At 35.2% G+C, this 13,856-nt stretch overlaps 2 protein-coding genes across 8 annotated transcripts; both read right to left on the bottom strand.

Moving 5' to 3' along the window:
* Window positions 1-134: 134 nt before the first annotated feature.
* On the bottom strand, window positions 135-7,413 carry LOC122014598 (serine/threonine-protein phosphatase PP2A catalytic subunit-like). The gene is made up of 11 exons (XM_042570923.1): window positions 7,086-7,413; window positions 6,081-6,137; window positions 5,037-5,120; window positions 4,863-4,934; window positions 3,752-3,823; window positions 3,605-3,645; window positions 1,869-1,935; window positions 1,051-1,242; window positions 882-971; window positions 688-795; window positions 135-510 (listed from the first exon to the last, which is right to left on the bottom strand). Exons 1-11 carry the CDS (start codon window positions 7,179-7,181, stop codon window positions 445-447), a joined length of 945 nt encoding a protein of 314 aa, XP_042426857.1. The 5' UTR covers window positions 7,182-7,413; the 3' UTR covers window positions 135-444.
* A 577-nt stretch (window positions 7,414-7,990) lies between these two features.
* LOC122014578 (glucan endo-1,3-beta-glucosidase 4-like) lies at window positions 7,991-11,857 on the bottom strand. 7 transcript variants are annotated; one of them, XM_042570866.1, is made up of 7 exons: window positions 11,694-11,857; window positions 11,539-11,602; window positions 10,724-10,821; window positions 8,939-10,195; window positions 8,679-8,688; window positions 8,447-8,474; window positions 7,991-8,353 (listed from the first exon to the last, which is right to left on the bottom strand). In XM_042570866.1, the coding sequence occupies exons 3-7, from the start codon at window positions 10,782-10,784 to the stop codon at window positions 8,132-8,134; spliced, it is 1,578 nt and encodes a 525-aa protein (XP_042426800.1). In that variant the 5' UTR covers window positions 10,785-10,821; window positions 11,539-11,602; window positions 11,694-11,857; the 3' UTR covers window positions 7,991-8,131. The 7 variants fall into 7 exon arrangements, with proteins under 7 accessions (XP_042426800.1, XP_042426827.1, XP_042426807.1 ...); XM_042570893.1 differs by having other exon boundaries at window positions 10,724-10,812; XM_042570873.1 differs by having other exon boundaries at window positions 11,733-11,854.
* Between the last annotated feature and the right edge of the window lie 1,999 nt (window positions 11,858-13,856).

Raw genomic sequence — 13,856 nt, 5'->3', positions numbered from 1 at the left:
ATGCTACACTGATTCAGTCATTTGAAGACCATGCAGAAAGAAGCAAGCTATCATGAATTGCACATAGTAGAAAGACAATTTCAGAACAGATCACAGCCATCTACACAACAGTCAGCGTAAGATACACAAAATCATTCCGTTTAAAGGTGCTAAATTTACTAGTCTTTAGCGACGCACTTAGCAAATTAAGTCCCTCTACAACATTAAATAGCATACGCACGAAGAAATGAAGAATATGACAAAGGGACAAGGGGTTCCCTTCAAAATTATACGAACTGCATTACAACCTTGTGCAAAAAGGATTGAAACTTACAAAAACATTATACAAGACATTTGTCTCCAGAAACATAATCTTTAGGACTTTTTGAGGATTCTGCAATCACAACCTCATCTAGCACGTATCACTCGCTGTCAGGAACCGACAAGACGCCTCTACTATTTTGCTTACAGGAAGTAGTCAGGTGTCCTACGAGTTACATCAGGCTCTCCTCTCCGAGGTGCTGGTTCAAACTGTAACATAAACGATATTTACATCAGGCTCTCCTCCAATTCAATGGGCAGTCTCAGCATTAAAATAAACATATTTACTAAAAAAAAGAAGATTAAAACAAATATTATTGGAATTCCAGATAAGAAATTGCAGTGATTATGGAAATAGGCATAATGTGTTGTCTCCAAGCGACCTACCTGAATAAATGTCTGCCCTTTACATTCATCAACTTCCATTATGGAAGCCATGTTTCCACAGCGATAACAATAATTTGGGGCACTAAATATGGTAACAACCTTTTGTTCCTGTTGAAAAGAATTGTCATTGAAAATTACGCTTCTTAATCTGAAACAAGAAGAATAAAACAGGGTTCATCGATGCAGAAATTTACATGTCCCCAGTTGTATCCCTCCATTACCAATTGATGAGCTCTGGCTATCAATTTGAGATTATTGGTATGGTTGAATTGCTCGGATATGTCCTGAAAGATTCAAAACGAATTGTTGAGAGGTGAAACCAACACTACCATAGAAAATTGTAAAGAGAAGAGATGAACATACTTGGCCGAATGTGTAACCAGCACCACGTGGAGAAATACCCCAACCACATCTATCATCAGGATCAGACCACAAAAGATCACACATAGGACCCTCATGGGGAACTTCTTGAACACGATCAAAGTTCCGTATGCCATCAAGAGTTTCAATAGATGGAGACAATCCGCCATGTAGGCAGAAAATTTCTGATTCAACCTGCAGCAATAAAATTGTTCAGCTCGGAAGAACCATGATAAATTAAGTTGCCACTTCAAAAGGCACTAACTGAACAAGGCAGTTCATCAACTATAAAAAGATATTTCAAGTTTGCAACATCTAGTTTAACAAATAGCTTCACACAGTCCACAATTTCAATCAATGTACACAGCTTTACCTGCTTTGCAAAAGGCTGTTTCCGAATTAGTGTTTAATGCCAAATCTGTTAGCTATTTGGCAACTTGCACGGTAATACTTATAGTCTCAGTAATACTTATAATCTCCTAACAGGCTAAAATCAGGCAGTTTCTCCCTGAATGAACTAGTTAGCTATTTTACTTTTTATTCGAGGCATCTTGCTTAGGCATCTATTTAGCAGTTTACTGTTACAGGCAGTAGATGTCAGTATAGCATTCAAGGCAAACCATTACAAGAAACTTAACTTTTCTAGTGCATAATAAACCAAGAGATATAGACACAGTAACAACTAAAAACGTTCACTAAGAGAAGACATGATATTACATCAGTCATATCATTCATAATTAATAAATTGCTCATTCATGTCGTAAGCAAAGAATTGTAGAAAATTCAGCAAGATTCTCCAAGATATGATAAGTAACACAAACCAATGCCGTCAATGGGAAATAATCAAAAAGATCTGTGAAGATCTTCCAAACATTTGCATTGCCATATCTGGATCAGAAAAATAAAATCAGTTATTAGTCAAAGAGGATAATAGTAGATTAAATTCTAATGAAATAAAAGCTAAAAAATTTGTCATACTTGTCAAACATGATTCTTGAAACAACAACCAAAATTCAGAACACAAAGGAAGACCTTTGATAACTTGATACAGCACAATCACCATAAGCATTTTATCAATTAAGCTTGAAGAGAAAAACTTTAGAAACTAAAAGTTTCAAGTAGAATTGAAATAGAACACATGAAATTTCAACAATAAAAAAAATAATTCCAATATTAAAAAATGTTCAAATAAATGAATGCTAAATTTGCTAATAAGTGATTGTGTGAGAGAGACTTGAAGCTTGTAGAGAAAACTTAAGAAACTAAAAGTTTTGAGTAGAACAGAAATAGAACACATGAAATGGAGTTTCAACAATATAAATAAATAAATAAGATGGAAAAACATAAGTCTTTAGTTTCAGATATCTTTGACATATTATTTATCATGAATGAATATTGGTCAATTTATCATTAATAGGATAAAAATGATTGATTCAAATAGAAATGATCATCAGAGTCTATTGTGATCAATTTGTGCTTTGTAGGCTAAAGAAAATGTTATAAGACTGTTTTAAAATCAGTCAGTACTAATATATATTCAAAAGAGAGAAAATTGGTCAAAATGGTAAGGACTGTTCAAAGATGATTAATAGATCATATAATCAACATGTTGAAAACATTATGAGAAGTAGAGTGAGAGCATAGAAAACTTTAGTTGGCCTAATTAGCAGTGATTTGAGAGGTTTAGGCACCAATGTGATCTTTCTTAGTAGAAGCGCATGCTTAGGACCTATCATTTAGGCCTACATATTCCCTCAATTAGTTGATTACATTCATTTCCAAACTAAAGTTGAAGAACCTAATTAGAAGTTTGGGCTTTGCTTAGTCCTCTTTATATAATAAACTTTAAGATATATCTTACTCAGGTTTTGGCAAATATACTGAGTGAAAGATAAGATCCAAGGTTTGGATATTACAACAACATAACATACAAAGGACTATTTGGGAAGAAGTTGTTTACTCTGAATTTCAAGATCTTGTAGATTATCCAATGTAAAATATCAGCCCACCTTGTAATATTAAAGAAAGGCATGGAGAGCACATTAGAAAAACTTAATCGGGTCATCAAAGCCATATTTCCAAGTTTGAGAAACTCTTATATTCCAAAGGCCAATGTTAAAAAAAACGTGCCTAAATCTATTTATCACAAATATTCATTGCAGGATTAAACAAATAAATACAGGCAAAATGCATTCATATGGGGATGAAAACACCAACATAGTCTCTCTTTGTAAAAACTAAAAATCAGCACATTAATGTGAACAAAGAATGAGAAAAAAGAGGAGAAACTAGCTCATCTTATAGAAGTTAAAAGAAATACCACCTCGTCCCAAGCATAACAAAACAAACTTGCTGCACATGAAACAGACATCAATCAACTTTTCATACAACTTAAATATGATTCTCTATGTCAAGCTAATCAAGTTGTATAAGATAAAGATGCAATAAAATAAAAGGATAATACGTAACACCATTAGGAAGAAGCTGGTCTAGGAAGTATAGTAAAAGTATAGAAAGAGGACATACAAATCCTAGAAACAAACATGGCAGGACTTACTTTCTCAGGCATTCATCATAAAACCCATAAACCTGGGTAATCTGTGATACAATGGAAAAGAAATTATATGGTCAGAAATTAAATGAATCAAACCTAACCTTGTAATTCACCAGTAAGACAATGAATACAATAGGAAAAACAATATACCTGACGACTTTCATGGTTTCCTCTGAGAATGGTGATTCGTTGAGAATAACGCACTTTGAGAGCCACCAAAAGCTAATCATACAGAATCAGTTACTACATCAGTATTATATCACTTTATAAGCATAAAAAATCCAAAATTCCCATATAAATAATGCAGAAGCTCATATACAGCAAGGCCATCAACATACAATTTCTTCAAACAATGAATTAAGACATGTTGAAGCTTGGTTCCTATTAAAATCACTAAACTCATGTAACTATAATCAGCCTTTATGCAATTCATCTCAATGCCATCATAATTCACTATCAGCAAAAATATATATATTATTGACACTGTCAGAACGTAAATTTTGACGAGTTCTAAAAAGTAATAAAAATTTAGACAAAATAAAATAAATTTCATATCACCTGCTTTGAGATACAACCCACACAGGAGTTTCGTGGTTGTATTAAGTACTCAAACCATGAAAACTAGGATCAGATAATTCTAAGTGTACCATAATGTGTAAGCTTGAAATAGTTTAATAAAACTAAAGTGAGGTGCATCCTGTAAGTAGATAAATATCAACTTATATCATTACATGTAAAAAAGCATTTTTAGCGTGTGATTATTTTCCCAAGTCATGCATGTTGCATTTGCACAAATCATTCTCTTTCAGGCACAATTAGAGGACTTTGTAGTAAAGTAGAAAGCTGAACTTCCTTTGCTACTCTACTTACTTTGCAAGAGATTGTGACCGAAAGTTTAAGACAGATGTGAAGTATGCTCAGTTTAACTAAAAAACCAAAATATGTGAAACCTTAAGTGACTAGCGCATTTTATTTTTATTTTTAAGTTTCCCACTGTTCCTTTCAGTCAATGGAGGAAAAGCAGGAAAAAAATCCTGGTTTGCATAAGACCACCACGATCTTTCGGCCATAGATGACTGTAGTAAAGATTGCCTGTTCTAACTTAGGACTAAACAATAAGCTCCATTTGAAATGTGGAAGATGAGATATGAACTAGGGTTTGGAATCCATAAACTTAAACAAGAAAAATCAGTAAGATTATAGAAAATAATTACACCAGCATGAAACAGAGCAAAAAATGAGGGAAAGACACTGTCCTTACCGTAACTGTCTCAACCGAATAGTATCCACGATCCACATAATCACCCATAAACAAGTAATTGGTATCTGGACACTAGAAAAAAGAAAACACACATTATCAAATGCATGATGAACTTGTTGGAATGAGTAAATAGGTATAATAAATTTATTTGATAGTTTTCTATTAAGAACACACCTTCCCACCAATTCGAAATAGCTCTGCCAGATCATGGAATTGACCATGTATATCACCACAGATAGTCACAGGACTCTTCACTGGCTGCAATACGTTGAGAAATTGTCCAAAAAATGACAAGAGTTTCTGAGTAGGTCTCAAATAAGAAGACGCAAGCACATGATGAATTACAAGCATCCAATATTCAGTTCACAGAACAAATTAAGATTGACTCGTTAAAAAATCCTCCAGTTGAAAAATTTACAGTTACATTTCATTTCATTTCATTTTGGCTACTACTAATGGCAAACCAAATTGAACTTTAAATAAATAAATCAGTTTAACTTAATCTGTGTGGTTCAAACAACAACAGCAAACAATGGCTCAAACTATTTGGGATTGTCTCCGTATCTTAGATACTGTCCTTCCATTCTGTGTGTGTGTGTGTGTTGATAATTGGTTCAAACTAAAATAACAACAAACTATAACTCTGAGTCATATTATTTGGGATTTGACAACATAGATATTGTCCCATATTGAACGTATTGTAAGACCACTAGTCAATTACATCAAATGGGGTTCCCTGATTTATCAATCTCTCACATCTTCAACATTAATCAATTTAACTTATATAATTATAGACTCTATTTGCCCTCTTTGAACATGCCCATCTTGTCCAGATTGAAATAGATATGTTCAATTTCAATAGACCTTTGGTTCTTGTACGTTGTAAACTTTTTTGGGGTTTTCTGAGCTGATGTATTATGGTTTGATTTGAATTGTTTAGACACCCCATGGTAGAACAAATTACATGGAAACGAAGAGCAAGGAATGCAGAAGAAGAAGATTCGAAGATGCAGGTTAGAAAGAGTGGAGAAGGGTGGATTTCATATAAATATAAGACGGTTATCAAAGCCACTATGCTTGTAAACAGTTTGTGGAAAAATTGAATACAATCACAAAGTGATCCTATCATGAAGATACAATCTAGCACCTTACAGTTTAAGTACCGCCTTGATTTAACTTGATTGATAAAGAAGCTTGGTTAAAAGACATAATAAGCACCTGAACGTTATTTTCTTCCATCAATACCTCCTTAGCCTTCTCACAGAGCACTCTAACCTGAAATTGTGAATAAATATCAATATAAAAAGGAATTCTGAACCTAGTTATTAACCCATAATGATTGACTGCAGGAACTGCACACTCTAACCTGAAATTGTGAATAAATATCAATATAAAAAGGAGTTCTGAACCTAGTTATTAACCCATAATGATTGACCGCAGGAACTACCAACAATTGACTGAGCAATCAATAGAACATATTAGCTAATGGCTAGTGTCTTAACCATAAACAACATTTTCTGAACTTTTAGCATGAAAAGGAAAAAAGAAATGAAACGTTTACTTGTATTACTTGTTAATAATGCATTAATTGCTTGCAAGGAGAGGGCTGCTATAACTTGTGTAATGTGCTAGATAAGCTATTTTCTGTCACATTCAAGTAACTAAAGCATGCATACAGTCCAATTAGGATTAAGGATTAAGTCACACCGATAATCAGATAAATTCATCATCAGATTACTTCACGACGGACAAAATGAAACTTGGCACAAGAGTCATTCAAACCATATCTTTAAAACACATACAAGAATCAGGTAGGTCAAAATGGATCTTTCATGGTTGCGGATCACAAGCTTCTCCATTAACTCTATTATCAGAAGGTAACACCAAACAGCAGGGAAATAAACCAGAGGGATGGATCCAAGATGGGCAACAAAACCAATTGTTAGAAAAGGTAGGGACAAAAATAAACATTAGTAGATCCAAAAGAACATCCACCAATTCCAGATATGTAAGTTCCTATGGCCATCACAAATCGCATCTGAAACCTAATCGCACGCAGATCCCAAATCAAAATCCCGTTTTGGCATCAAGAAAAAAAACCCAGTAGTTCTCCGATCTTCCAACAAACGCAAAAATCAACAAACAACACCAGAACCATCATTCAAACCAAAAATAAGAGAGAAATCGAACAAAAAAAGCCAAGAACCGAGAGCACGGAATGACCTCCTGTTCAGAGAGCGGCTTGCACTGCATGAGCTGTGCGATCTGCTCATCAAGATTGCCGTGGGTCTCCGAAGCCGGCACGGGAGTCGCACTCATCTTGGCCTTACCACCTCCACCTCCCTCGCCCGAAGACGCCTCGGACAGCAGGAACTCGGAGCTACAACCGTTTGATTCGCGCTCGATAGATCCGCACCAAGCGACTTCGTCGCCCTTCCCCTTTCCCTTTCCCTCCCACGACCACAAGCACAGCAATCCGTGGCACAGCGGCGACAAATGAGGAACAAGGATGTGGAAACCCTCGCTCTGGTGGAGCCTGGCGTGGCCTCTTTATTCAGATCCGCTATATTTAGGAACTGCCCCTCTTCGTGAGATTAGATGTCGGATCACCAACAGGAAGAGAACTAATTCAACGTCGTGGCGATGGACGATTGGCTGGAATGATAAGCTAAACGTCGGAATAATGCAATTTCTGTTCGAATAAAAGCAGCTGATGGAGTAATGCGACGGTCTTCCCTGATTCTCTCATGGTAACCAACGGTCGTCAGCGATTCCAGCGGGTGAATCGAACGGATAAGAGAATGGAAATCCGAAAGGGGCCCACGAAATTTGTGGCAACGCTGGCAGGTCGTACCGATTTGTGGCGAACTAGGTAAACCCAATTATCTTATTGGATTAAGATTATCTTTGATTTAATTACTTAAGTCGTGTATATGACTGCCACCTGTACATCCCTCAGGTGGCACTGTGTGGACCCATACAATAATTTATAGTGAGAAAAATAATAAAAGAGCACGAAGATATAAATGTACTGATAAATAAAGAAAAGATGGGCTTTACCGTAAAATCTACAAAAGTATGGGTTTAAATTACAATTAAGATCAGAATGAACTCATGGAAACATGAACTGGCCATATCGAATTTTGAGATCCCTGGATTCACTTTGAAACTGCACAATACATTTCAAGACAGATTTATGGCTGCCAGACCAAGAACAAGAAGACAGAAAGTAAACAACAAAATGAGCTACAGACTCGGTGACACATTGTCTACTGGTTGTTGAGATGACAACAATCTTGGAGTTCTTTTAACAAAATTGAACTGATAACACTAACCATCATTTTACTTTCACATGTCAAGCTAGAAAGGGTAACAGAAAAGAGGCTAGAAAAGCGGAAGAGAAGATTTGCGATCTTGAACCTTGACTTGAAGGACTCACTGGTCCGAAGGCTCCGGTGGTCGTACCCCCAGTCGTGTCGCTTGCTCCCGTGCTGCAATGGCGATCAAATAGATCATTAGAATCTCGGAAAGATTATGTAATGCTTGCACAAACTGAGCTAGAAGATCTTTTTTACATCACTCACCTTCCGACAAAGATGCATGAACCATGGCCTGCAAGTGTAACCATCAGAGCAGAGAGAGTACCGATATTAGTGTTCCTCCCACAAGAAATAAATGAATGGTTAAACTAAACAAACAAGAAACAAGAAGCTGCCAGCTTGTATAGAATTTATGATTTACAGGGATTTGTTAAAGTTATATTAGAGCTGGTAGTTAGAATTTATGATGTACAGGGATGAGTACAGAGCAGTGTACCTGAATAATACTGAAAGGAAGGCAAAGTCAATGAATGAATTGGAAGCAAAGCATGGTTATAGCCAAGAAGTAATATGGGCACCCAACAAGGTGACAAGACAGACAAATCACAAATCAGAGGTGAAAAACCAGTGAGATTTGTGTAAAAAAGAGTGAATAGAAATCAGAGTTATGTAATTCCTAATCAAGAAAGAACTATGATTTTAGCTAGCCTTCCTAACAAGCTAGAAAGCAATGTAATCTTGTGCAGAGAAGCTTACCGGGATCTGTTCTGGTAATCATGGCTGTGTTACCAAAGCTGCAGGTACCACCACTTGCTTGAGTTCGATGGTAGTAGTCATTGAATGCATATGACGCAAGCGCTACCAGATTGTTGGCCTGATAGCATGGTTGGCCAGGTTGAATAGCACTGCAGTTTGCTGAACCAGGTCCACAAGCCCAATCTAATCCCCTCTTTAGTGCGCTTGAATCCGCACTAGAGTTTGCAACACAGAAAACACCAGCCAGGGTAGATGAATCAGCATGTGACTCCACCAGACTGTTAAAGGTCAAAGAGTAAAGAGCAGTTCCATTAGAAGAAATTATCCCCCAATTTTTTTCAGCAACAGACCCAGGTCTTAGATCCTCATTGAACAACTCGTAGACATATGTGCTAACAGGTGTGGTTGGTTGGCTTGGTGTGCCTGAACCATTTAGAACATGGCGAATAAGATTGGTATTGTAGGCCAATGCATTGTCGATATTAGCATCTGCTTCATTTGATCCACCTATAGATGGCCAACCGGATGCTGTCACAATCACTGGAATACCAGAAAAGTTGAGAGACTGCATTGAGTAATAAGCCGCATCAACCATTGCATCGAACATGCTTGTGTACTGGAGATTTGTATTAGGATCAACAATCTGATCACTCGGATTCAGCGGCTCAAAAAGAGCATACTCAAGGGGGAAGATACCTTGTCCCTTGGTGTAACCATAATATGGCAGCACATTTAGCATCAAAGAAGATCCTGTGTTCTTCAAAAACTGAAGGTACTGAGACATTATGGAGTTCCATGATGAATTGAAGGTTGCAGTAGATGGAGGAAAATGTTTGGGAATCATGTCCATTGACAGTGGACTTGAAACTTTAACCTGAAAGTTGAGGTTTGCGGCAAGGAGAGCAGACTGGAGGAACTGCATTGCTGGAACAAAAACGAGAGCAGCATTCGGGATGGTTGTTAGAATTTCATTGCCTACCGCAATATAGGTAATGTTAGTTGTGGGAACATATGCAGCAACATTTTTATTTATCCAATCAGCAGCATCTGATCGCGATTCTCCTATTCGTAGCAACTGGTCATTGGGGACACCAACAATAACCTCTATTCCAGTATTCGCTAGGGCATTCAGGATTTGATGGTCTGCATCAAACAAACGCACATGTTTGATCTGCTGAGTTTTCAGAATGGATACTATTACTTCGGCTGAGGGTAATGTGGACATCTGAGTGCCGATATTAATCCCTACATATGCACCTGCAAATTTGAAACACCATCAGTGCAATAGGTAAGAAGAAATCATATTAGAGCTGTTGACCACAATTAGAGAGAGAGAAAGCAATTAATCAAATGCCAAAACTTGATTTTTTTTTTTTCCCCAAAAGAACACTTCAACAACTGCTACCTGAGATGAAGAATAAACAGAAGCATTCCATGTCATAGGTCCTGTCTACTTGACCAATGAGCACAAAGATTGTGTCTTAATCTATGAAAACTACCATTTTTACGAAAAACATGACCGGGATAGAAAATTAGAGAAATAGCTATAGAGGCTAGTTAAATTGTCCTTCTGCTGATAGGAAACCCAATGATTTGTCTATGAAAACTAACAAGTAGCAAAAAACTTCAACTACTAAATTATTTGCTGACTTAAAATATAGTCTGAATCTAGTGAATGTTAGGATTAAACATCTAGGAATCAGCAAATATTGGTTCCCATCCCAAATGAAAATGTAAAGCAGATTGCAGTTGCACAAGGAAATTATAAGCCTAATATGGTAATACCTGATGCACTCGAGAACAGGAACAAAATCAAGAATATAACTTTGTACTCGTTGGACAACATCTGGCTTAACAAACTCCCAAAGTGCACTCTGTCGATGTTAGCAAATAAAATCATACAGCAGTAAGGACAAAGAGAACAATAGTGTGCATTGTAAGATAGATATTACATCAACTAAAACAAAGAAAACAAACTGAGTGATTTGCAATTATTAGCACATCCAAGCAAAAGACCATATTGCAATGCAGTATCTGATATGTATATGATAGTCCTAACAAAAATCACACGTTTCACTGAATTTCACAGGTCTTCAGAACCATGTTTGAAAGCCAACCACATGAGAAGAGCATGCCATTCTCACCGCATTTTTCTTGATTTAGGTTTCTTGTTGGGGTAATTTCTACCTATGAGAGTGAAACCAATCTTATAAACTTGAGAAGTAGTTATTTGCCATATTCCTTAAATACTGCTCCAGAAGCAACTCCCAACTGACCAAAATACATTACACATTCATCACTTCTTAGTGGGAAAAAAAAATACCAGACAAGGATGCATTGCTACTTCAGCTGAAATCGTGCAAACAAGAAACAACCAATTGAAGTGGGATCTTGTTCTGAAGGATTAGGGATGGGCGCCTAAACTCCAAAAAAGAAAAAAAGAAAAAAAAGGAAAAAAAATAATTTAAGCAGACAACCTAGAGCTACCACACCAAAGGTCCTGTTTTTCGTAGCATTTGAGAAGCAAGAATCCAGAAAGTGAACAAAAATAATCTAGTAAAAACGAAAAAACAAAAAACATAATGACAAAGAAATATCACCTGCGCACCACAGACGAGAGCTTATGAAAGGAGAGTGCGTATGTATGGATCTGTCTCAGCAAACCTTTCAGAAAAAAGGAAAACGATGGAGAAAAAATCAGAAAAGAGGCCCTTTTCTGCGGCCTTAGAATAAGAAAAAGAGGGGGGAAGAGTACTTTGAAGGAAGATGAAAAGAAAGGAACGAGACAAAGGACCCCGAGTGTGTTACAGCCTAGCAGAACAAGACCAGTTCACTGAGCTTTTTCGGGGGAGAGAAGAACTGAAGCAGCAGCCACGGAAGAGACACCATGTGGGAGCTTACTAAATCTATGAGGAATCCAAAGAGGGTTCTGGGTTCTATTACTATTTTTAAATTCTATGAGTTTTGTTTCAACTTAGCCCTCAAATTTTCCATTCAGGAATGTCTTAGATTAGTCCTTTAGTTTTACTTTTTCTCCATATAGCCCACCTTGGTTTTTACAAGTGAGTATTTGAAAGATAATTAAATACGTAAACTTTGAGGGACTAAATTAAATGAAAAAATGAAATAAATATATCAGTTACAAATATAATAATGAGTTGCGGGGAGAAGTGGAAGATTACATGGAACTAATTGGGTTAAAAGTATTAATTAGTCATTAACCATTCAGGACCAGATGACAAAAGCCAGATTTCCACCGTTTATGTATACTTGGCAGTATATGATTGGCAGTTTGCAACTCATTAATTGACCCAACTAATACAGTCACATTAATGACGAGTGGTTAATAAATATGGAATAAAATCATTTTTTGTTGTTGTTGTTTATTCCATATGTAAGCGTTGAGTTTGGCTTTGTTCTAGATGCAAGTAGTTTGAAGATATATTGAGGTTACAATTTAGGGGATCTATATCAGGTTTTTTATTACTAAATCTAAAATTTAAAATAAATGATCTATTTTATTAAATTTAGATAATCATTTTCACTATACACTACATCAAATACCTTAAAATTTTTATCATATTTAATTTTTTTATTATTTTCTTCTCTTTCTTCTTATTTTTTTATTATTATATTTATAAAATGAGGAGAATAAGAGAGATTAAAAAGAAATATTATTTTATTTGTAGGATAAATGTTTCATTCATTAAATTCAGAGAATTACCATTCATCAAATTTAAATTTAGGCAATGGATAAGATAACTGATATAGAAAATTTTTAATTAACCTATCTAAAATTTAAATTAAAATATTTGAATAGGATAACTAATGTGGATACTCTTAACCTTGTTAAAACTAATCTTCATTTAATATAATGAAAAATAAAAAAAAATATTGGTAATTTTAAAAAAAATATAACATTCCCACTACTGCCTTAGAGAAAGATTATCTCAAATAATTGTGAATAACCTAATGAAAAATATTGTTTAACCATAACAATGTGGATTGACGTAGTTAGTATTTAATAAGTTTTAGAGTTAATTTTTAAGGATGGTAAAATATCTAATTGGATGTCTTATTTTCTTATGCAAAGGGCTGTTACATTTGGTCAAAATATTCATCATAATTATCTATTTATATCTTATAGTAAAACCGACAATACTTGATCACCTAGGCAACGATATCATCAATCGCTCCAACATTTTTTAATAATTTTAGAGATGATTTATTATGAAAATTTTTGATCGACAATTAAGATAAATCTAAAAAACACAAAAAACACAAATGAATTGTGATGAATGATCCATTATCATGAATAATTTGAATACACCGAACATATGAGATATTTTATGTAAATTTCAAATTCTCACTACTTTTTACCATTGCACCAGGTTAGGATTTTATTTTTTTCAATAATTTAAATATTTATTTTTAAACGGATTAATTTTAAGAAGATCTATCCATTCTATCAAAAATTTTCAAGCTTGAATTGAGAACTTGATAATCCAAACAAACCAAACTCAAACCAAGCTTTTAAACAAGCTCAAGCTAAAAAAAAAAAACCAAGCCAAGCTTGAATACTCATTTCAAAAGCTTGATTTATTTTAAGCTCGGCTCGACTCGACTCGACTAGGTTATCTTATCAAATAAGCTTGAGCACCCTAAAACTCGACTCAAATCGGCTCAACTTATTTATAGCCCTATATAAAATATTCTATGTAAATTTTAAATTCTATAAAAGTTCATTCTACTTTTTACCACCGTATCAGGTTAGGATTTTATTTTTTTTAATAATTTAAATATTTAATTTTTTAAACGGATTAATTTTAAGAAGATCTATCCATTCTATCAAAGTTTTTCATGGATGATAAATCAGAAAGTACCATAAAATGTCTCGCTTCCCTTCGCTTGGATGCCT

This window comes from Zingiber officinale, chromosome 1A, assembly GCF_018446385.1.
Source record: "Zingiber officinale cultivar Zhangliang chromosome 1A, Zo_v1.1, whole genome shotgun sequence".
Taxonomy (NCBI): domain Eukaryota; kingdom Viridiplantae; phylum Streptophyta; class Magnoliopsida; order Zingiberales; family Zingiberaceae; genus Zingiber; species Zingiber officinale.
This window is presented reverse-complemented; position numbering and strand designations above follow the sequence as displayed.

Excerpts from the sequence above, each read along its gene's own strand:
- LOC122014598 (XM_042570923.1), bottom strand. The coding sequence starts at position 7,181 with ATGAGTGCGACTCCCGTGCCGGCTTCGGAGACCCACGGCAATCTTGAT. Across the intron at positions 4,935-5,036 it reads TATTTCGAATTGGTGGGAAG|TGTCCAGATACCAATTACTT; the intron begins GTGTGTTCTTAA and ends TCTTTTTTCTAG. Across the intron at positions 972-1,050 it reads CTGGTTACACATTCGGCCAA|GACATATCCGAGCAATTCAA; the intron begins GTATGTTCATCT and ends TGAATCTTTCAG.
- LOC122014578 (XM_042570858.1), bottom strand. The coding sequence starts at position 10,784 with ATGTTGTCCAACGAGTACAAAGTTATATTCTTGATTTTGTTCCTGTTC. Across the intron at positions 10,196-10,723 it reads CCTGTTCTCGAGTGCATCAG|GTGCATATGTAGGGATTAAT; the intron begins GTATTACCATAT and ends TCAAATTTGCAG. Across the intron at positions 8,354-8,446 it reads TCATGCATCTTTGTCGGAAG|CACGGGAGCAAGCGACACGA; the intron begins GTGAGTGATGTA and ends TCGCCATTGCAG.